General features: G+C 48.5%; 1 protein-coding gene across 1 annotated transcript in view; it reads right to left on the bottom strand.

The window, feature by feature from the left end:
• Positions 1 to 24,685, bottom strand: part of GRIK4 (glutamate ionotropic receptor kainate type subunit 4) — a 397,554-nt gene that overhangs the window by 117,899 nt on the left and 254,970 nt on the right. The window contains exon 8 of the mRNA XM_079928310.1: positions 21,673 to 21,726. Within this exon, the coding sequence (XP_079784436.1) occupies positions 21,673 to 21,726 (54 nt within the window). The remainder of the gene's footprint in view (positions 1 to 21,672; positions 21,727 to 24,685) is intronic.

Below are 24,685 nucleotides of genomic sequence, written 5' to 3'. Positions count from 1 at the left end.
ACAGGGGAGTGTTATCTGGAATGAAGGGTGTTCAGAACAGGCCTGGAAGGAAGGCGGCACGCATAAAGGCTTGAGAGCCACGTGGGTGCTGCGTCTCAGCTGAGTGACCCTCACTTTCTCCAGCAGCTGTGACATTTCCAATGTCCTGGTTTGCCCACCGGCGTCCACTCACCGGTCCATTGCAGGGACCACTCCACGGCCCTACAGCCTGCTCATCCACCAGGCCAGGAGCAAGGGCAGGCTGTGAGGGGGGAGGGGGGGGGGAGGGTGCAAGGTCAGGCGACTTTGATCCAGACTCGGCTCCCGTGCTTGACTTTAAGGAGAAAAGCAGGAAACCAAAGCACAGGTCCAGACCATGTCCTGGGGTCAAGTCCATCTCCTAACCCTTTGCTGCCTAGGCCTGGGTCCAGGTGAAATGGGGAAGTGGGGGAAAGGCATTGTATTCTCTCCGCCCAGCAGCCCCTTCTCCCTTATTTCTTTTCCCTATTTCTAACCCACCTAGGGCATGACTATCGCCTGGGCCACTTAAGCTAGACACTTCAAAGGCAGCCTCAACCCCTGCTTCCTTTAACTGGTCAATCCTTTCCAGTCTGTCTCCTAAATGTCTCCTGAATCTGTCCCTTCCTTTCCAATCCCACCAGGTCAGGCCTGCATCATTTCTCCCTTGCAGTTGCCCATTAAGCGAACCGCCCCTCTGATCTCGGGAGACGTGGCCACTACGTGGCACAACTCCCAGCTGCCATTCACATCGATGGTAATGTGAATGGTGCCCCCTGCAGTTGTGCCAGGTGGCGATCTCATCAGGAGACAGCAGGATATGGTAGAAAGAGATTTCGAAATAAGACAGTCCTGGGTTCAAATCCTGTCTCGTCACATATTGGTTGGGTGATCTTGGGCAGGCCGGTAACCTCTGAATTTCGATCTGCTCACCTGTCAAATGCAGATAAGAACATCCACCTTGCAGGGCTAATTCACACATAGTGCAGTCCATCCTCCATGCTGCCTCTTCTCCTTCCTTCTCCTGGTCTCCACACTCTAGCTGGGTCCTGACAAAGGGAACTATCTGGCCTGGGGGCTTCTCTTGCCTTCTTCTCTCCCCCCTCGCTCTGCAAGAAGCTATCCTTAGCTGCTTGTCAAGTGAGAGAAGTTTTGCTAAGCAAGTCACCACAAGGTGCTAAATTGCTTGCTGTGGCTATTTGTGTCGAGACAGAAGCCTTGAGTTCAAGCTCCAGATCTTCCAACTATACATAACTCTAACAAAGCAGTAATTATAATAATAATAACTGAGACCAGTTACTGACCACCAACTGTGTGCCTGGCAGAACTAAGCACTTCACATGCATGATGTCAAGCCATCCTTACAGCAGCCCTGTGGCGTGGGAGCTATTAGCGTCAATTTATAGCTGAAGGAGCAGAGACCTGGAGGAGCGAAGTGGCTTTCTCATGGCCACACAGCTGTAAACAGACCCAGACCCAGTGCTCTATGTGCTTGGATCACTTACTCACCACCGTGAGTGGGGCACCAAGGGGCAGAGGACACTGTGAGTTCGTGCTGATTGTGCAGTAAAAGAGCTGGAAAATAGAGTTAAATTCATTTCAGAATACACACAACTCGGCTTTAAGAGCAGTGACTTCTTTTTTTTTTTTTGCCGTACACGGGCCTCTCACTGTTGTGGCCTCTCCCGTTGCGGAGCACAGGCTCCAGACGTGCAGGCTCAGCGGCCATGGCTCACGGGCGCAGCCGCTCTGCGGCACGTGGGATCTTCCCGGACAGAGGCACGAACCCGTGTCCCCTGCATCAGCGGGCGGACTCTCAACCACTGTGCCACCAGGGAAGCCCATGATTGATAACTTTTAACTTTCTCACCCCGTGAGCACTGAGAACACCAAAAGATTCCAATTTCTTAAGCCATTATTAAGAAGCTGGAATGATGGAAGACATCCTCAAGACTACATCACTCCTAAACTTGAACTTCTTATTGTTCCACCCCAATCTGATCCCCTCCCTACCTGTGAATGTGACCACTATTCACCCATCATTCAGGCTAGGCTCTGGAATTCACCCTCCACTTCTCCCATTCTCACACACCTCATCTCATCCTTGTATGCACGCATGCAGTCAGTCATTGTCACTGGAAACATTTCACCTCCTTAACATCTCTTGAATTTGTCCCCTGCTCTCCATCCCTGTCGCCTCTACCTCAATTCATATCTTCACCAGTTTATTCTTGGACTGCAAACGAATTTTGGTTTCCCTCCTCCAGTCTTGCCTTTCTCCAGGTTCCTCCTTCATGCTATAGCTGGAGAGCTCTTTCTCAACTATCCATTTGATCACCTCCACCTCCCAATGCCGCTGACTGCACACAGGACAAAACCAAACTCCTGGACATAGCTGTCTTTTCACGCTATGATTCCTGTCTACCTCTCTGCTCCTTCTTCACCTTGACCTCCTCCATCATCCAAGAACTGGCCGCTGTCCTCACAGGTATACCTATCATCACTTAAAGATTTTTATCACATGAGTTTGTTCAAAGCAACTTCCCAAGGACTGGGTGCTATTGAAGGCAAGTGTACTTACATCACCAGCAGCTACCCTGGTGCAGAGCTTATGGAAAGAAGTCAGGGCTGGTGACTGAATGAATTGAGGAAGGGAACACCTGTCAGGCTCTTCCTCATCTTACCGCATGGGCAGCCTGGTCCTCTCTACTTTCAAGGCTCTTTCGTATTCATTTTCCCTTGGTACCCAAGGTATGGTGGAGGCCAGGACCCAGACCCTTGCCTTATAAGTGGCCTCGCAGCCTTTCTCAGGAAAGCCCCAAAGCCACCAGGAGTCCAGAGTCTCCTGGGTACGCTCACATCCTCTCCCTCCCTCCAGGGACCTGTCTATTTATCTGCATCAAAGCCTGTGCTCTCAGCAGACTAGGTGATTGCTTTTTGTGTAATAGGTCTTTGAAGAAAGGAGCAGCTGGGAGGCTAATTCTTACCTGTCATTGAATTCCAATGAATGGGAGATCTGGCCCTAGAACTTCCGGCTCCCAGCTTTCCTGGCTCCTTCTCCCTGCGTGTCTCCTATTCATTTATCTCATTATCTGAGCATGCACAGCCCTCCCTCCCAGGAACCCTGTCCCTCCTCTGCTTTTCGTTCCCAACACGAGTCCACAAACAGGACTTCAAAAGCAGACCGTATTCTCTTGTTCAGCACTCTGTTGCCTGTACCTTACTCTGCGTCTGTGCTTAGCAAGTGCTCATACGTTCATTGAATGAACTCATGTTCACCAGCAAACGCCCATCAGGGTGGGACCGCCTTTACCAAGGCTTCCGTCATTTGCTCCCAGGAAGAAGGAAGACAGAGGCCAGGGGGGAGAACCCTGCCACCTCTCCCCCAGCAGCTCTGACTTCATTTTGTCTTTAGAAGACTTTTGCGCCGCTGGGACTAAATAAGTGGTTACTAACTATAAAGCCGAAACCTCAGTAGATCAAACTGACATGAGCAACGGTGGAGGCTTTGTGCTCTCCCCTTGGGCTGGGGACGCCCCTGCTTTTCCGAAGGCTTGCTTCCTCTGTCAGGCATTGATTCCTCACCTCTGAGGCCCCCCGCACTCAGGATCCACTGATCAGGCCTTCTGTCTACACGTCAGGTACTAAACCTCTCTCTTTCCAGGTCCCAACTCATTAGCGTCAGGCATGTAGAGACCCAAGGCACCCCTCCCCATCTCAGCAGGGGTGCTAGGAGTTGTCGAGGAAGATGAGTGACACTGTCAGTCAGCAGCCTCGGCCTCCTCCCCATTCTGCAGCAGGACCAGTGAGGGGCTCCTACAGGGGCTGGGCGTCTCGCTGCCTACGACACGCTCGAGATCACTCAGGAAGTATGTGACTAAGGCAGGACCGGGACCTGAGCCACCCGGCACTCAGACGGGTTCCCACAGCAGGAGGGAAATGTACGTAACAGGAGATTTTTCAGATCTTGGCCATTTTTGCCTCATTCTACAAAAAAACAAAAACAAACCAAAAAACCCTATCTCTGTCAAGGTACATTTCCTTAGTGGCAAGGGGAGGCAAGTCCCAAACAGTGGTGAGCACAAGTGCCAGGGGAACAGAGAGGGGTGGCCCTTCTCTCAGAATGCCTGTCTATTTTCCCAAGCTGCGAGCTCACTGCAAGCTGAGGCCTGAAAGGTGAGCGGGACTCAGCAGGTTAGGAGGTGGAGCAGCTTCTAAGACGAGAAAGGCCAGGATGCACGGAGCCCCGAGGCAGTGGCTCCGTGCAGGGCCCTGCAAGCCACCCGGTCTGGCTGGAGTGCTGGGCTACGGGGAAGGGTGCAGGTAGAGCCCAGAGGTCTGTTCAAAAGGGGTTGCTTTGGACTTTATCCTGGGGGTGATGGGGAGCTATTGCAGGGTTTTAAGCAAAAGAGAGGTATCATTAAAAGTAGTTTTAGGGTTTCCCTGGTGGCGCAGTGGTTGAGAGTCCGCCTGCTGATGCAGGGGACACGGGTTCGTGCCCTGGTCCGGGAAGATCCCACATGCCGCGGAGCGGCTGGAGCGGCTGGGCCCGTGAGCCATGGCTGCTGAGCCTGCGCGTCCGGAGCCTGTGCTCCGCAGCGGGAGAGGCCACAACAGTGAGAGGCCCGCGTACCGCAAAAAAAAAAAAAAAAAAAAAAGTGGTTTTAGAAAGATCTTAACTCTGGGCCAAGATAAAAATCCAGCTTTGAAACTCACAGGAGAGGCGCCCACCATGTGGGTGATGGCTGGAGGCTTCAGCTGCATGGGCAGGTGTCATGCCTCCCACTGGGCTATGAACGGGAGCTGTCAGCACCACAAACACAGGGCTGGGGGAGCCTCAGATGGTGATTAATTGAGAGGTTGGTGCCTTTGACTCTGAGGGAAGCCTGATGCTGGGGAGAGAGGAGCTGGATTGCTTAATAATAACAAGAGCATTTGCTATTCCTAATGGTGCTTGTAATACAATCAACACTTATAATGTAATAATAATAATACAATTTGCCATCATGTCTTTTCTGCTCAGTTTCTTTATGCTTTCCAAACATTCACTACATCCCAAACACTCTTCTCAGCAGGGCCCAAATTCCTCAGTGCCAGGATCCCCTGAGGTAGCTGCAGCATCCCAAGGGGGCTCAGTTTCCCCTTTGCAGAGCACCAAAGGCGTCGAGGGGCATGCCCCGCCAGAGCCCCGCAGTGGGCCAGCAGAGGGAACCTGGGTCTACCATCTATACTGTCAGGGGATGTACCATTTCCTGCCCTAAGAGACTCCAGGGCCTTCCTCCTGCTTCCCTGGCTACATCTCTCCTTGTCTCTCCGTTCACCACGTGACTGGGGGCAGGGGGAGGGAGAAAATGAAATAAACTAATTCACATGATTAGTGCATGGAGCAGGCAGGATTCTAAGATGACTCCTGCCAGGATTCCATGCCCCCCACCCCCCACACACAATCTTTAGGAATGTGACTGTGATGAATTTGACTTCTGTGATTAGGTTATGCTGTATAGCACAGCTGACTTTAAAAGAGGGAGATTATCCAGGCACACTAGCCCTTTAAAAACAGTTTTCTCTGGCTGCTTGCAGAAGAAGAAGTCAAAGAGATTCAAAGTATGAGAAGGCCTGGACTAGAGGGAGATTCTCTGTTGATGAAATGGAGACATCACAGAGGGCGTCATGGCCAAGAAAGGGATGAGATGGAGGGGATGGAGGGGTCATGGGCAAGGACCGGAGAGTGCCCTCTGGACGCTGAGAGTGGTCCCTAGGCAAGAGCTCGGAAGAAAACAGAGATTCCAGTCCCGCAACCAACCACAGGGATATGAATTCTGCCAACAACAGGAATGAGCCCAGATGAGGTCCCTGAGTTCCTGATGAGAACGTGGCCGGCTGACACCTACATTTCAGCCTGAGCAGAGAGCCCAGCCGTACAGTGCAGACATCTGACCTACAGAGCTGTGAGCCAGTCGCTGGTGAGGTTTAAGCTGCTAGCTTTGTAGTAGTCAGTTTCACAGTAACAGATAACTCAAACAGCACAGGAAAGCAATAAAGATCAGTTTCTTAAGGACAAGATGTGGGTAGGGAGGTGAAGGGCAAATTCTCCGCTGGACCACTTGTTGATTGAATGACCTCGGATGAAGCGTTCTGATTTCTCTGGGCCTTATTCTGAGGATTTAATATCTTGAACATAAATGGCCTAGTATGGTGTGTGGCACACCGCTGGAACTTGGTGGGGGGGTGATGATTACAGTACCAGGTTGTGGAAATGGGTAGATTTTTATGATCAGACTCTTGATTGTGGATTATTGGGAATTACTGGATCACTGGACAGAGGCAAGGCTGGGGCATCTCTCCCTGAATTAATGGGACTATCCATGACAGAGGTCAAGGCAGGTCTCCCCTCTCCCAAAGCTCTATTAGGCAGAAAGCGCGAGCAGTCAGAGGGGGACGTTTCCATTATGTTTCTAGAAATACTGAGTCAGCGTAGTCCCCAGAGTCTAGTTCTTATTTCAATTTGATTTATCTCACAGGTGCCGTCTGGTGCAGCCCGTCAGCAACACACACACAGGCATGGATGTGGGAGAGCGAGAAGAGAGAGAGAGACAGAGTGTGTGTGTCGGGGCAGATGCAAGGAATGAGCTTCAATGCTATTAAATGGATGATACGCAAATATCTCCAAACGTGGTTCTGGGAGTCCCGTGGGACCTGTGTTCACTGTTACACTGTTTGTCAAACACGAGTAAAGGGGCTGACAGATAATTGGTTCCTCCAACGCCAGGGTTTCTTCACCTCCACCAGGGTTTCCACACCCCTTACTGAACACTCCTTCAGTTTCTACTGATTTTCCTGGCAATATTCATTCTGCTCTCATACCCCTTGCCGCACGCCGTTAGGAATCAAGTGTATTTGGAAACTCCTGCCTCACCTTAAATAGCCAGGTCTCACTGTGAGGCCCAGGTGCCGGGCTCCTGTTCCCCAATCCAAGCCCTGGCTGGGATGCTCTCTTTAGGCCAGTGGTGCCCATCACCTTGAAGGGGAGAATGGTTGACAGCTATCCAAGTGAGCCTGGAGTGACTCTGGCATTTACGACCAGCTACCACCACAAGAAAGGTGTCCACTTAGGTTCACTTGTGACTCCCATCTTCCTTCTTCACCTGCCTTACACAGGACAGGGAAGCTGGCAATTGGCTGCCTGTGTGGAGTGATGTGAAGGCTCTGAAGGTTTCTCCCCGCCTCAAAATACCTTCTTCACTAAATCTACAGTCTCCCATAGGATCCACTTCCTTGGTAAAGGCTTTGGTTAAAAAGCAAAGGTCTAAGGCATTAAGCTGTGTGTTTAGAATATCCCCCTTCCCCCCACCCAACCTAGCTAACTATTAATTCTTTAAGGCCACTGGGTGTGGCCTCGTCCAGCAAGCTTTATATGAGCTGGCCAGGCTCACAGGTAATACTCTGTGCATATCTTCATCATTTTAACCCACTGATTTACAATCATCTGTTTGGGTTTGTCTGCCCTCCTAGTCTGACCTCCTCAGAGAACGGACTTTTTCACTGTTGTCCCTGACATGCAGCCCAGTAAGTGCTCAATTGATGTTGACCAGTGAATGCATGAAATTTGGAGAGGAGACCTCTCCCCGCCACTCCTGACCACTGTGAGAGCTGAGTAAGTCACTTTGCCGCTTCAGTTGTTTTCCCTCAACTGTAAAATGCCGAGATTCAGTTAGATGCTCTCAAAGATCCCTCCAAATTCAATGCTGTCATCAGCCATTCACATATTGGCACGAACTGGATTTTCAGTTTGAGGAGGCCCGTCGTCCATCAGGGCTCCGAGGAGGTGGCCTGGATGCGGGACACAGGACAGCTCCTTCTGGGCAAGAGGGTGTGAGAGGACCAGACACTCACGAGCCAGGGGTGCTGCCCACTGGGGTGGGGTGGAGGGGACTAGGACAGCAGAGGGCACTGGAGGGGCAAGCCAACCAGACAGGGACACTAGAACCCATGAAGAGGAAAGCCACCTGCTTCATGTGCCAGGAGAATCCATCCAGTCATTTACTACAGATTCATCCCATCCATAAAGTTGACAGAATTTAAGAGTTGAAAGGTCTTTGGAGATCCTTTAGTTTATCCCCAGGGCAGAAAGGTCTTGTCCAAGGTCACATGTGGTCAATTAGTGGGACAGCCAAGAATAGCCCTTGGACCTGCCAATGCCAGCTTCTAATGCTGAAAAGTCCAGCAACTTTGCAGAGCGGACGGAATGTCATCTGACGGGACCCTTCCTCTGCCGGCCCTGGCTTCCCTCTCTCCATTACACGCCCCTGCTCCAGCCATGGCAGGCACCGTGCTCTTTCTTTCTCAGGCCTACAATGCTTACCTCTGTCCACATGTCACCCTCCCACGATCCTTTCTAACCTTCCCTCAATAAACCATTCAAAGGAAGCCATATCTGCAAATCTCTCTCCCAGTTCCCAAAAAAGCACTAAATACTCCCTCCTCGGGGCTTCCACACCTTGCCTTTATAGAGCTCTTCAAGCCACATCCTACTGCTGCTTGCATTCCCAGCACACAGTAGACACGTGATAAACGTTTGCTGAATAAGTGGAGTTGACTTTAAGCATTTTCCATAGGTAAGTCGCTTAATCATGACTAGCTAATGTTTTTTTTTTTTGCGGTACGCAGGCCTCTCACTGTTGTGGCCTCTCCCATTGCGGAGCACAGGCTCCAGACGTGCAGGCTCAGCGGCCATGGCTCACGGGCCCACCCGCTCCGCGGCATGTGGGATCTTCCTGGCCCGGGGCACGAACCCGCGTCTCCTGCATCGGCAGGCAGACTCTCAACCACTGCGCCACCAGGGAAGCCCGCTAATCATTTTTAATCCCATAACTTGGGCCAAGGGACTCCCAACTGTCAGCCAGTTTCCCCAAATGCAAATTCAGAAAATAAGTTTCAGTCAATGCTTCCTGAATCTTCTTCCAATTCTCCCTGCCATTTCCCCTGAATACATCCCCCTCTACCAACAGCCTAGTTCAGACAACAGACACAGGAGGGTTGGCAGCCAGAGAGCACAATTCTGGAGTAATAACTTCTCCTTAAGATGCTGTTGTACCCATGTACGCCCAGGAGACATCCGTCACTGCCAGATATGCCACCTCTCCGGGTTTGCATTTGGTTGCAGGGGTACCTGGGAAGCTCAGACAGAAACATGGGGAGCTTTCACTCCATTACTCTTTTCCTAGTTGCACTAAAAACATATTCATTCACCAAAGTGTACCTTATTATGCAGAGTGGTTCTCTTAAAAGGCACAATAAAGGTGAACTATGTAGATAGTCTTAATAATTTTACAATAAACTACACTTTAGAACAAATTGCTCTGGCACTGGAAAGTTGTCCGACTGATGGATTGTAGCTGTTGGCTAGCTGTATGTGTGTAGGGGTGTGTGTGTGTGTGTGTGTGTGTGTGTGTGTGTGTGTGTGTGTGTGTGTGTGTGTGGTATGCTTTCAGTAAAAGACCGCAAGATATGAAAGACGCTCACATACCGTGGGAACTGTAGTTCTAACTACAATTAGGCGAGAGACCAATTATGAAATGTTTCTTATAACAGCTTTGGTGTTTTGGAAAGCTAGAGGCAGTAAACCAGGACACCAAGGTCTAAACATGAACATACTCAACAGGGAAGTGGGAAAGAGGGGAGAAAAGGGAGTAATGTTTACCAGCAGCCCACTGAGGATTAGAAACCTTCCATGTTCCTCACAAAGTGATGCTATAGGAATTACCATCCCCATTTTACAAAAGGGAAAACTGAGACTCCAGTAGGTTAACGTGCCATGTGTGCATCTCACGTATGGCAGGGCCCAGATTCAAACTCAAGTCCTCTCTGATCTGAGTCCCTGGCTGCCTCCTTTAAGCCATGTTTCCATCCTCTGTGTCAACACAGCCATGAGGCTCAACAAACCTCATGCGTCAAGTCACGGGGACAGCGGAGAGGACTAGATAATTTCATAATGACCTTGAAAACCTGAAGTAGAGGTTTTGTTTCAAAGACCCGTGGGCTCTGGCTCCATGAGTCTGGTGCCAGGTGCTGGCTTGAAGAGGCCACTTGACTCAGGCTGACCCAGGCATGGTGCGGCCAGTAAAGAAAGTATGGTCAGTCTTGGTGCCAACCCTGGGCCTCAGGTTTCAACACCTCCCTCACTCATCAGAACCCCCTGAAACCCTGTATCTTAGATCCTGAATGAAACCGCCCTTCCCGGTCTTGCACATACTTAACTTCAAATCTGTCCAGCCCAGAATGGAGGAAGGGCATTCCAGACCGAGTAGTTACCACGTGGGCTATGAAAATGCCAAGGCATCCTCAGGAAAGGGGGGGCCGGGCCCAGCTCCTCCTGCCTAAGCTGTGGAACTTTGTGCTCATGGGCTTAGTTGGGATGAGCTAATTCCTACTGGATGAAGGAGATGAGCCATCTCACCCGGCCACCCCTCCTAGTCCAAGAACTGTATCATGTCATGAACTTCTCCACTCATGGACTCAATAAATATTGATTGAGCACCTACTGTGTGCCAGTAGGTGACTGGCGTACAGTGATGGACAAGTGATGGTCTTGCCTTTACGAAGTTCAAAGTCTGGTGGAGAGGTCAGATACAGAAGGAGGAATTCCCACGAGATGGATGCTACAAAATACGGAAGACAAGGCGCTGGGAGAGCGTGTAACAGCAGACTCAACACAGCGGGTGTCGGGGGAAAGTTCTTTAGGAAGCGACATTTAAGGAAGACCTAAAAGATGAATAGGGTTGGTCCATCAGGGGATCAGGAGAGCAGGACGGTAAGCATTCACGTTCTCTGGAATCATTTGTTTCTTCCCTCCCTGTCCGCCCCGGCTCCCCTTTCTGTAATAATTTTAGCAACTTCAGTTACTTATGGCTAATCTCTCTGATCAACCTCTAGAAAAATAAACACAGGCTCAGTCTGCTTGACAATAACATGGACCCAGAGGAGAAAAATCGGCTGCATATATCCATTCTGCCCAAACAAGATAGAGACTAGGGCACGGAGGGGTTATTTCCGCAAGACTCAGCAGGACCTGGCTACTCCTTGGGCATCCACGGAGCTGTGAGTTTCTACTGCTTCCAGGGCCCCATGGGCCCTCGATCCAATGGATCATCCTCCCCGCTCTCCAGGAAACATTCCCAACCGCAGGGTGCTATGAATTGTAATGCCCTCAATCATGTGTAGGATGAAATAAGTCCAGGGCTGGAAAGGTCCTCAGAGATCACCTAATACAACATCATAATTTTCAGATGAAGCAGCTGAAGCCCAGCAAGGGGAAATGGCATGCCTAGAGCGAACGGCCTGGGTTTGTGATCTGGCTCTACTACCTTGTACAGAGTATCAAACCTTTATGAGCCTCAGCTTTCTCATCTCTAAAATGGGGATAAAATAGTGCGCTGCTCGAGTTGTTGTGTGAGGTTTAAACGAGAAAATAACTGAGAAGCACTTATTGCAGAGCCTTGCATGTAGAAGGCAGTCAATAAATATCAACTATCACTGTTACTATGTCACCCAGCTATTTAGTAGAAGGGCCATAACTAGAAGCCACAGCTGCTTCACTGCCCATCCTCTGTATGATGAGGCCTCCTGCTGATGTAACCCTTCCTCATGCAAATGTAACCCTACGGGTGCTGGTGTAACCTTGTCCCATGCAGGTGTAACCCTACAGGGGCTGGTGTAACCCTTCTCCATGCAGGTGTAAGCTTTCAGGTGCTGGTGTAACCCTTCTCCATGCAGGTGTAACCCTACAGGTGCTGGTGTAACCTTGTCCCATGCAGGTGTAACCCTACAGGTGCTGGTGTAACCCTTCTCCATGCACGTGTAAGCTTTCAGGTGCTGGTGTAACCCTTCTCCATGCAGGTGTAACCCTACAGGTGCTGGTGTAACCTTGTCCCATGCAGGTGTAACCCTACAGGGGCTGGTGTAACCCTTCTCCATGCAGGTGTAAGCTTTCAGGTGCTGGTGTAACCCTTCTCCATGCAGGTGTAACCCTACAGGTGCTGGTGTAACCTTGTCCCATGCAGGTGTAACCCTACAGGTGCTGGTGTAACCCTTCTCCATGCACGTGTAAGCTTTCAGGTGCTGGTGTAACCCTTCTCCATGCAGGTGTAACCCTACAGGTGCTGGTGTAACCTTGTCCCATGCAGGTGTAACCCTACAGGTGCTGGTGTAACCCTTCTCCATGCACGTGTAAGCTTTCAGGTGCTGGTGTAACCCTTCTCCATGCAGGTGTAACCCTACAGGTGCTGGTGTCACCCTGCCCCATGCCTTCTGACACCCAGCCAGCACTTGGCCCCTCCTCTCTAGATTCCCCAAAGGAAAAACCTCTGAGATGCCGGGGCCTCTATACAAACAGCACTACCCTCCAGCATGCTGGTGGTGGCATCACGAGCGTGGCGCTCTAGCCTTACCTGTGGCAGGAAAATGAAACGGTGGTCACCACATCCAGCGAGCCATGCTGCCTGCAATGTCGGTGGCAGCCCAGGTGGCCCACCGACCATACAGCTCCCTGCTTCCGGTGCCCACTTACTACCTTTCCTTGACATTTCATGATTCTGGCCCTGACCCTGCATCTCCACACTTCTCCCCGCCAAGGCAGCAGCTCCCTCCTTTGCCACAGGGCTCATCTGTGCTCGCTGACAATAGATTAGGGCGATTTTCTTTTCTTTATTAGGCAGTGACTACAAATCTCCCTGGGTTCATTAGTAGCTGGATAATTCTCCCGGATTTATTAGCTCAAATTGCACTTCCTCCTTCACCTCTTCTCTTCAGATGGCATCTCTGCTGTCTCAGCAGCCGACTGGGCTTTGCCCAAAGGCCCTTAATTCTTCACGTCCTTTATCCAAACTACCATCAGTCTTGCGGAACAATGGTTCCTGCAGCCAAACCCGGAGGCTGACTGGAGGACAGAGACTCCTCCCAGACTAAAGAGCGGAATGAGCACAGAGAATCTATATCTGTCCAGTGCAGTCCCCACCTGGAAGTGCCAGACAGGACCGTCAGGCCAGCGGCTCACCTGGGCAAGACCATTCGAGGTGCAGACCCTTTTAGTTATAAGGGAGCTGACGCCTTTATAATGAAGTGCTGATCTCCATGGATACAGTCAGTTAGCCTCTAAACAGACACGCCAGGGCTTGGGATGCTAATTGCTTTTCCAGCATACGCAAAAGAGACCTATGATGATCATTAATCATTTAATAATGTGGCAGATACGGGTAGCCGATCAGCACACTCATTTCCTCTTCTCCCTGGACACATGGGACGTGATGTTTCCCCATCTCACTTTCGGTAGGTGTGAGTATGTGACTAAATTCTCGCCAGTGGGATTGTGAGGGGAAATACTGTGTGCCACTTCCAGGCCTGGCCCCCAAAGCCCTCCTGTGTCTGAGCCTTCATGTTTTTCCCCATTGCTGGCCTCTCAGAGGACACATTAGAAGCTAGAAGAAGCCTGGGCCCCCAGAGGACCTTCTGGAAGGCTGCCTGATATCAGGAACACACTTGGGGGCCTTCAGTTGAGTGAGAAATATACATCTACTGTGTGAAGCCATGGGATTGGGGTTTATCTGTTAAAGCAGCTGGCATTGCCTACTGGATACAAAGCGTTATCCATCGCTGCTTTTAAATTTTACCAACATTTCTTGAGATGGATATTATTATTCACATTTTACATATGAGGAAACTGAGGCCCCCAAGAGCATCAGGGCGCACAGCTAGGAAGCTCCTGAACTGGGGATTTTCACCAGGTCTGATGGACTCGAGGACTGGTTTTTACACACCAGCTTCCTTCTCCCATTATAAAGCTTCTTAATCAGGACTCTCAACTTCAGTCATGTGGTCTTGCTTCTTTCAGTTGGAAAACTCCAAATAGAAATAAGAAACACATCTGAACACTTCATACCATTAAGATGGCTATTATCATAAAAACAAAAAATAATAGGTTTTGGTAGGATGCGGAGGAACTCAAACCCTCATGCATGACTGGTGGGAATAAAAATGGTACGGCTAGAAAGGAGTTTGGCTGTTCCTAAAAAAGTAAGCATAGAATTACCATATGATCCAGGGATTTCACTACTAGATATATACCCAAGAGGATTGAAAGCAGGACTCGATCAGGTATTTGTTCACCTATGTTCACTGCGGCACTATTCATAATAGCCAAAAGGAAGAAGCAGGGGGCTTCCCTGGTGGCGCAGTGGTTGAGAGTCCACCTGCCGATGCAGGGGACGCGGGTTCGTGCCCCGGTCCGGGAAGATCCCACATGCCGCGGAGCGGCTGGGCCCGTGAGCTATGGCCGCTGAGCCTGCGCGTCCGGAGCCTGTGCTCCGCAACGGGAGAGGCCACAGCAGTGAGAGGCCCGCGCACCGCAAAAAAAAAAAAAGGGAAGAAGCAACATAAGTGTCCACATGATGGATGAAGAGATAAATCAAGTGTGGTATATACATAGAATGGATTATTATTCAGCCTTAAAAAGGAAGGAAATTCTGACACACAGAGACCCCTGAAGACATTATGCTAGGTGAAGTAAGGCAGGCACCAGAGGACAAATATGATAATTTCCCTTACATGAAGCACTTAGAAGAGGCAAATTCATAGAGACAGAAAGCAGAATGGTGGCTGCCAGGGACCGGGAGGAGGAGGGATAGGGAGTTAGTGTTTAACGGGTACAAAGTTTCAGTTTGGGAGGATGAAAAATGTTCTAGAGATGGATGGTGGTGACGGTTGTACAACAATGTGAGTACACTTATTGCTACTGAATGAACTTTTTAAAATGGTAAATTTCATGTATATTTACCACTATAAAAAAAAGAGTTAAAGAAAGAATGAAGTTCTGATACATGCTATAACATGGATAAACCTAGAAAACACGCTGAGTGAAATAAGCCAGACGCAAAACGACAAATATTACGGGATTCCACTATTATGAAATATCTAGGATAGGCAAATTCATAGAGTCAGAAAACAGATTAGGAGTTATCAGGGCTGGGGGGGAGGGGGAATGGGGAATTACTGCTTAATAGTTAAAGAGCTGGGGCTTCTCTGGTGGCGCAGTGGTTGGGAATCCGCCTGCCAGTGCAGGAGACACGGGATCATGCCCCGGTCCGGGAAGATCCCACATGCCGCGGAGGGGCTGGGCCCGTGAGCCACAACTACTGAGCCTGCGCGTCTGGTGCTTGTGCTCCGCAACGGGAGAGGCCGCGACAGTGAGAGGCCCGTGCACCACTATGAAGGGTGGCCCCCGCTCGCCACAACTGGAGAAAGCCCTCGCACAGAAACGAAGACCCAACACAGCCAAAAACAAACAAATTAATTAATTAATTAAAAAAAAATACCCTTCCTTATTTAAAAAAAAATATTTAAAGAGCTTCTGTTTGGGGTAATGAAAAAGTTTTAGAAATAGGTAGTGATGATGGTTGCACAACATTTTAAATGTAATTAATGCCACTTAACTGTAAACTTAAAAATGGTTAAAATGGCAAATCTTACGTTCCATATATTTTACCAGAATAAAAACGTTCAAAAAACAAAGAAAGCAACAAATCTGGATAAAGGCAGGAACCAATTTTCGAGGTCACTCATGCATCTGTGTCCTTTGTGTCTTTGCAGAATAATTTTCTTGTTCACCTTGCTTTGTCCCTTATTTGGTCCATCTTTGGCCTGGACTCTTGACCCCTTACCTTGGCCAACCACCAGGACCTGCCTCCTTCTCGTTCCTCTCCAGATCCCTGGCCAGGTGCATATCCAGGTTCTCAATTTACCATAAAAGTTCTCATGATTTGGACCCCAGGAGCTGACCCTCTGGCTGGGTTCCCGCCTTAGCCAGGTGCCTTCAGGGGACCCATTCCTACCTGTTCATCAGAGGTTTGTACCCCTGATGGGACTGACCCCTGACCCATCAGAACCAGAAGCAGGGACAAGAAGCTGTTTCACGGATCAAACCTCTGACACTAGTACAAACTACGCCAGATTCTATTTCGAAATAGAGATATAAATAAAAGACCTGTATATTTGTTTGCTGTTTGCTATGACTGTCTGCCCTCAATGGCTACCAACTTCCTGTACGTGACTTCTTCCTTTGTTCTGCAGCGAGTCTGTCCCTGTTCCTGGGTCTCTGCCCTCTTGCTGAAGTGACTCTCACATTTGTCACACACCTCACTGAGCCTGGGCTCCCACTGGACCCCCAGACCTGGCTCTTCCCTGGACCTGCGGAGTTCCTCCCCAGCTCTTCCCGTCATAGATGCAGGATCCTCCCAGCCAGCCTCAGCTCTCCTGGCCCAACCTCTCCTTGCATCAGTCACCTCCGTCACTCAAAGCTCAAGGCTGGCACCCTCACTCTCCCTGCCGGCCAGACCCTGATAGAAAGAAACTGTGCTTTCTATAAGGTCAAAATGAATTGATGGTTTAGAAGTTTGATGCATGACGGCTATTTCTGTCCCAACTCTTGAGATGGATAATCAACTGATGGAGTCCAGAGCAGTCAGACAAACCCATTGATTACAGATGCCCTAAATCAATCGTAACACCTGGTGGGACAGAGGTATGAAGACCTGACCAACTACTCAGTAATTACTAATACCAGCAAACCCTACAATGGTTATGCACAATAACTGAACTACCTAGTTCTAGTCATTCTCTGGAAATCAATAAAATGGCATTTTAGGAGTCACTTTTATAGGCCATTAGAGGCTGGGCGGCAAAATAAATATCTCCTGCTCTTTTCAGTACATGGGAAGCACAAATAGGACTTTTTAAAATAATACCTTCCTTTTACTAAACTTGTACTGTGAGTCAGTTTCTGTGTGGGTATTATCTACTGAGGCAGGTGTTATTAGCGTCCAACAGCTGATGAGGTCACTGAGGCTCAGAGAGGTTAAGTGATTTGCACAGGATCACACAGCTGATCGCTAGTCAAACTGGAATTCTTAGTCATGTCTACGAATGCCAAAGCCCACACCTTTGTGCTAACTCTCAAAAAGCTAATCTGAGTGCCCGCTGCATCACTGTGGCAGAATTCAGAGAGATGGGACGTGATGGGGATCCTTGAGGAATTCAGAGAAGAAATAAATAAAAATTAAAGTCTAGGTGGCATCTGTATTTGGGGAAAGGGACTGGAGAAGCACAGAGGCTCACTTATGAACCTCTACATAAAGCCCTTAATGCTCTGGTCCAAGACTCCAACAGCAACTGGGCAGAAAGAATGGACTTAAAAAGAGTTTTTTTCCTCCTCATAGGGCCTGTCCCTTCCAGAGAGCCAAGGCACTAATGAGAAGCCTCCAGCGTGTTCTCTCACTGACTGATTTTTGCAACAGCTCTGCTTCTCTTTTCTTGGCTATTACTCAGCCATCATCATTCATGCAGTTACTTTTCTGATTTCCTCTTGCAAACTTACAAACCGTGTGAATCCTGTTAATTCCAAGTTGAAAGAACTCTCTGACTGAGGCACGCTCCCAAAGCTCATCTCGTTCGTTCTGTGCCCACCCAAGAAGGACAAAAGCTCTTTGAAAGCTGAAAGTATCGGAGTGTTACAAAAAAAATACAGTGCCTTAGCATACGGTATTTGTTCTTCTCTTTCTGGCTTACTTCACTCCGTATGACAGGCTCTAGGTCCATCCACCTCACTACAAATAACTCAACTTCATTTCTTTTATGGCTGAGTAATATTCCGTTGTATATATGTGCCACATCTTTATCCATTCATCTGTCGATGGACACTTAGGTTGCTTCCATGTCCTGGCTGTTGTAAATAGAGCTGCAGTGAACATTGTGATAAACGTATTTTTTGAATTATGGTTTTCTCAGGGTATATGCCTCTAGAGGGATTGCTGGGTCATACGGTAGTTCTATTTTTAGTTTTATAAGGAACCTCCATACTGTTCTCCACAGTGGCTGTATCAATTTACATTCCCACCAACAGTGCAGGAGGGTTCCCTTTTCACCACACTCTTTCCAGCATTTATTGTTTCTAGATTTTTTGATGATGGCCATTCTGACCAGTGTGAGGTGATACCTCACTGTAGTTTTGATTTGCATTTCTCTAATAATTAGTGATGTTGAGCATCTTTTCATGTGCCTCTTGGCCATCTGTAATGGGATCTAAAAAAAGAAATGGTACTGATGAACCTAGTGGCAGGGCAGGACACAGACATAGAGAATGCACTTGAGGACACAGGGTGGGAGGGGGAAGCTGGGGTGAAGTGAGAGTATCATCGACATATATACACTACCAAATGTAAAATAGTTAGCTAGTGGGAAGCAGCTGCATAGCACAGGGAGATCAGCTTGGTGCTTTGCGATGACCTAGAGGGGTGGGATAGGGAGGGTGGGAGGGAGACACAAGACGGAGGGGATATGGGGATATATGTATGCATACGGCTGATTCACTTTGTTGTACAACCAAAACTAACACAGTATCGTGAAGCAATTATACTCCAATAAAGATCTATTAAAAAATGCAATGCCTTCAAACATATAGTACTTGGCAATTTACAATGCAGTTTTCTTTATCCTCACAACAACCCCGTAAGATTTGATTATCCCCACTTTACAAAGGAGAAAGCTGGGGCTCAGAGAGGCAACGTGACTCCCCCAAAGTCACACAGTGAGTATAAGGCAGAGTGGGGACTTGACCCAGGTCTCCTGACTTCACAGGCCAGTGCTTTCTCCACAAGATTCCTCATCACAATCATTATTACCATGTTTGAGAAGAGGGAGTGGTGGGTTGCAGCGTGGGTGACGCTTTCTTAAACATCTCCAGGCCAAGCAACCGTGCATTATTCTCATTACCGTCCTGGGAACTTATCTTCCAAAAGACTAGCCTCCTTCAATCTGCAAAGACACCCCCGCGACTCCTTGCTGCCCCGCTCCTTCCTCCTCTGCTGCCCTGGCTAACTGACATGGGGGGTGTCCCTGGCAGGTGGGCACAAGGCAGATGGCCCCTGGCTTGCCTTTTCCCCCCTCCTCCCCTCTACTTCCCAGGCTCCCCAAATGGAACACAATTGGAGTTTCATCTCTCTCTATTCTTCTGCTCATTTGCTGGGCTCCCCCAGATGCCTCCTTACATTAGGCAAATGCTTTTGCATTGCTCTGGGAATAGTCTAATCCTTTTCTACCCTTTTCCATGTTAATGCTGTGATTTACAACAGCAGTGTTAGATAGGAAAAAATAAATAAATAAGCAAACAAAGACGTTCCTTGTGCTTTACATTTTGAGGGGTAGTGACTGGGGAGGGGGCGTGAGGGGGACATCTGGGGCTCTAGCAATGGGCTATTTCTGGATCGGGGTGCTGCTGACACAGGTGTGCTCACCTGGAGAACGTTCATTCAGCTGTGCACATATGATTTGTGTGGCCTTCTATATGTATGCTAGACCTCAGTGGAAAAATTCCAACAATGGAACAGGCAGGTTTGTGGTGGGGCAAGCCTGCCGTGGAGGGAGTCCCTACACCAGAAAAGCAGCTATACTGGATTCTTCGAGGGGCCTTTCAACCCTGAGAGCAAAGGCCTGTAGGATGCTGCAGGGGGAACAATTCCACAGCAGCCCAAAGAAAGGGCTGTTCACGACACTACAGCTGGACAAGAACAGGGACCACAGAATCCCAGCTCATCTCTTTTGGAGGCATCTCCTCAGCCTCTCAGGACATTTCAGGAGTCCTCGCCCCTAAATCCCAGAAGGGACACTGCACAATCACCTAGCTACCCTACCACCTGTGTTGGCCAAGAAAGGCTTAACTTCTAGGTAACCTTTTCCATTTTAAGATTCAAGAGTCATAACGGTGAGGTTGAATTCTGCTCCCCAAGCACAGCAAGGATCTTGCATTGATGCCTGCCTTACATCTTTTAAGTAGGTTACGTTCATGAATGGCTACAAATAGACAAATGAATAATAATTAACTGGCACACCCATTCCTGGCGCAGTCCATACGTTAGAAGTCACTCAAATCTCCAGGTATGTGAAGAAGCTGTTGCTCACCCCCGAATGTTCTTTCCTTCTTTGTTTGTCTAGGAAAAAGCCTACCTGTCTTTCAGGGTGTAGCTTAAAGGCCCCTTCTTCTATGAAGCATTTCCTGCCCGCTCCAGGTAGAGCAAGCGACCCCTGCTCTAGGGTCTAAAGCATTTTGTGTACACGTCTCATAGAATTTGCCACTATGCAATAGGACAGGTACCTTGCAATAGGCTTTTCCTGGGCCGGCTTGGTTTCTTATTCCCGCTGTAATCCCGAATGCCTGGCCAGGCTCCTGTTACATCAAAGCACATCTGGATGAAGGGGCTACTTAAATGATCTGGATATCTCGAGCATTTATAAAAGAAATAAGGGCATAAACTAATTAAGCCTCTTCTCTGAATGACTGTTTATAACAGCTCTAACTGTAATAGCCAAAAACTGGAAACTATGTCTCTCCATAGGTGGATGGTTAAGGAAACTGGTACATCCACACCAACAAATATGACTCGGCAATAACAAAGGGCAAACTATTGATCTATGCAACATCTTTGTTGGATCATGAGGGCAGTACTTTGAGTGAAAAAAATTAACCTCAAAGGTCATTTACTCACGACTCCATTTATATAAAATTAGAAAATTTAGAAATAGAGAACAGGGTAGCAGTTGCTAGAGGTTAGAGGTGGTGGGAAGAAGGGAAGTGGGCGTGACTATAACATGGTAGCTTGAGGGAGATCTTTGCGGTAATGAGATTTTGTATCCTGATTGCAGTAGGAGTTACACACATCTACACAAGTCTTAATAGCTTTGATATTTTGATATCCTGGTTTTGATATTTACTGTAATAATGTAAGATGTAACCATTAGAGAAAAATGGGTTAAAGGTACACGGTACCTCTCTGTATTATCTTTGCAGCTTCCTGTGAATCTATAATAATCTCCAAACAAAAAGTTATAATTTTTTTAAACCTGTTCTCTGAGGTTCTTTCTACTCTCTAACTGAGTGTGTCTATACTTCACACCAACCTTTCACATCTCTTAATGTTTTACAATTTCAAAATACACGCAGATTAAATTACATCATTTCGAAATGACGGCAACTCCATAACGTAGCTGTCCTTATGCCCATTTTACAGATAAGGAAAACAAGGCTCAGTGCTTGTTGAAGGGTACACAGATGGTACATGGCAAAAATAGTGCTCCAACCTGACTCAATAGAATTTCTACAGAACTGTCTTCTCAGCTGCAAAACAAGGGGATTTGGCGAAAATGGCCTCTGGACGTGTATCCAGTTATAACACTTTTGTACATAGGACACGCATACATCTTGTGCTCTAGCTTTCCTACTTCTGAGCCAGCCAGCATAAGGGTCTGGCAGTGTAGAGACTGGACTGCAGGCCAGTAACTGGACCTATAGAGGAGAGCATCCATCAGAGGGCTCAGTGCTATGCTGCTGGTGGCATCTGAATGGAGGCATTAGATTCCCCAAATTTCCATCCTCTCCAGGCTAAGAATTGTTGTGATGAGAATCCCAGTGGCTCCTGGGTTTCCATGTTTCTCAGATGCCTTGCCTCTCTGGCTGGCTTCTGCTCCTCTGTTCCATTTCCCTACTTCCCATCTCCCGGCCTTCATTCCGTCACTCCCCACTGACCCTAATTAATGATACTCTCTATGCCAAGGAGGTGAGCTGTGAAAATGTCTTACCAGATTAGTGAAGATGTATGTGTAATAGGCTGACACCATCCCTAGTTCCGCTGCCTGCAAAGGGAAGAGAAGGAGATTAGAGAGGAAAATAAAAACCTGCTGGAAGTGCATGAGCAGGGAGGGCTCCAAGTGTCCGCCCTTGGTCTGGCCCACTACCCTTCAGCACCAGCAGAGTAGAACATCTTGATTGATTGTTTCTTACATTGCCCTCGGCCTTGGAGGACGGAGCACAGAAACCCTGGCCTCTGGAGTAAGGTCCCTCCCCCTCCCCCCACCCCCCACCCCTGCAGTGACACTCCTAGTAGCTGATATTCTCAGGTAAAACACATTCCCATGGATATAACTGGGTATTCTGGAAACCAAAGTGACTTTACGGGAAATGAAACAAATAATAAAACAGACTATAATAATTATCCCCACGACCATTAACAATACCAATGGCTAACACTCACTCACTGTTCAGCCCGCACCAAGCACTAGAAAGCATTTTACTCGGGTTAACCGGACGAGGTAGGCACTATTACTCCTTCACCACCCCCACTGACAGCTGAGCACCGACAGCTGAAGCACCAAAGGCTGTGCAACTTGTCCAGAAGATCACGCGTCTCATAAATGGAAATGTCTCATACGCCCCTTGGAGGGCTACGATATTGATGGAACTACTGACACACTTCTCTTAGGGGCCGAGGCATAGATAGCAGAGCGTCTGTGGGTTGTAGGCAATTCCCAAATTAACTCCACCCCTAGCGGGATGAGAGTGAGTGAGACTCAAGTGTATTCTTGAATCTGCAGTAATGTCGGAAACAGGTGAATCATCTGCAAACTTTGGTCCTTTATTAGTAGCGAGGAGCGAGTTGCCTGGGACGTGCCCTTGGTCACAGCGCATCAGCAAGTCTCAGCCCACGGTTGAGAGCTGTGACTTCGGAAGGGACTCTTTTTGTCTGATCTTTGTAGCCATCATAAATGCCCCTAAGCGAGCTTCCCTGGCGGCGTGCCTGGCTTGGAGTGTGACAGGTGCTATAGACGCTGACAAGGAGATCACGGAAATAATGAGCCCAGCTCTCCCCAGGGCCCTCATCCCTCCTGACCGTCGGTTAGATCTGCATCATGTAGCCCACAGCCCTGGGCCCCTGGGAAACCGTTTTTGTCATGACTACTGAGGTGCATGGGAGGAAAATACAAGGCCAGGGATGATTAGATTTTCCCCTTACATCGTGTTGACCCCCCAGGGCACTCCAATAATTCTGTGAGCATTCTCACAGGAGCCTTCATAGGCTCCTTGAAGGACAGGCCAGGGTAATTATATCACGGCCATTCCAATGGGAAACAAATGTCTGGGGTGAGATTGCACGGGGGGTCCTGATGGAGCCCAAGGACCCTGACGGGAGGTTCTTCCTTCTTCTAGCAAAGCTACATCGCCTCCTCCACTTCCAAGAAGATGGTGGGGCACGATGCTCACCTCTATCCCTTCCCTCCCCCACCGTCCGTGCCTCTCACCACTGCCTAGGCCAGCGAGAGCTCCCAGGTTACAGGGATGGGCTGGGGCAGGGGGCTGGGAGAGGGCACCATCAGACGGTTAAAATCCACTTTGTGAAATCTGATGTCCTAAAAATAAGAGACAAGAGATCCTTGGTTTTTGAGACCTGAATTCTGGGTAAACATGGAGTTCGTTGCCAGAAGAGCCGCTCAATGAAGTAGGGGATTACTCTGGGAATCTTCCTGAAATCAAGAGGCAGCGGAGTGCTGTCTAGCTCTGGGGCCAGGCTCAGGAGAGCACGCCAACACTCCCAGAAGCTCCGTACATCTTCTGATCACACTGCTTCCCACACTGAGTTCATCCTCCCTGAGGCCCCTCAAGGCCGGCTTGTAGCTCCGTGAAAGAGGAGTCTGGAGCTCCAGGGAAACGTGCGGACTGAGTCCAGGACGGATGCAGGGCCGGCCTGCTGGGGCTGCTAGGAATTCAAATGGGAGCAAGGTTTCCCAAAACCTCGCTGGTCACTGATGGATTTGGTTCCAAGGTCACAAGGGCTGAGTCTGACAGGTGGCCTCAGGAAAGCCTGCACCCAGCAGAACCATTTGCTAATAATGATAATTACAAGGGAATTTCCTTCAAAGGCACAGCCATAAAAAAAAATTAAAGGCGTTTTTAATGAAAATACCCAGTATTGGCAAGGGTGCTATAAGACACCTATATGCTGCTGGTGGGAGTGTAAATCCTTACAGCCTTTCTAAAAGGCAATGTGGCAAATCATATCAGAATCCTGAAAAGCATATGCATACCTTTAACTCAGTAATTCCACTCCTAGAAATTTATGCTCAGAAAATATTCATGAATTTGCATAAAGATTTATGTACAAAGACGTGTATCCCAGCATTATTTATTACAGCAAAGATTGAAAACAACCTGTATCTCCAACAATAAAGGATGGTTAAATAAATTATGGTACATCCATGGGATAGGAAATGATGCAGCCATTAAAATATTTGTAGAAAAATAAGCAATGACATGAGAAAAATGCATGCATGTTATTAAGTAGAACAAAAACACAGTTTTCCAAAGAGTGTGTGCCGTGTGATAATAATTTTGGAAAAGGAAAAAAATGTGTCTGTAAAGGCAGAAAAGCCAGACACCAAAATTTAATAGTGGTTCTCCCTGGGTGATGGAATTGTGAATGATGTTTATTTTTTTGTGTGTGCTTTTCTGTACTTTCCTAAATTTCAACAATGAAATACACATATTAAAGAGAGGGGGGAGGCAACTGCATATGCTGGGAGCGATGAAATATTCCTGGGCAAGGGCTGAGCCTAAGACTTCCACCGGGGGACCATCCAGGTAGGAACCAGCTACCGTAGGTTCCAACCCGCCCCTGGCAAGGGGACTGAGGGAAATCTATCTCACTCCCTACTCCCCACCTTCCTGAGGACTCCTCAGCCTTTATCTCTCGTGCCCTGAAACTTAGAAGGGCTTTTCTGTCTTTGATGACTTCCTCGATCATAGCTCCGGACATAAGAG

The sequence above is a fragment of the Stenella coeruleoalba genome (genome assembly GCF_951394435.1).
Source record: "Stenella coeruleoalba genome assembly, chromosome: 8".
NCBI classification, from domain to species: Eukaryota; Metazoa; Chordata; class Mammalia; order Artiodactyla; family Delphinidae; genus Stenella; species Stenella coeruleoalba.
The sequence above is the reverse complement of the archived record's forward strand: the minus strand, read 5'-3'. Positions and strand labels throughout refer to the sequence as shown.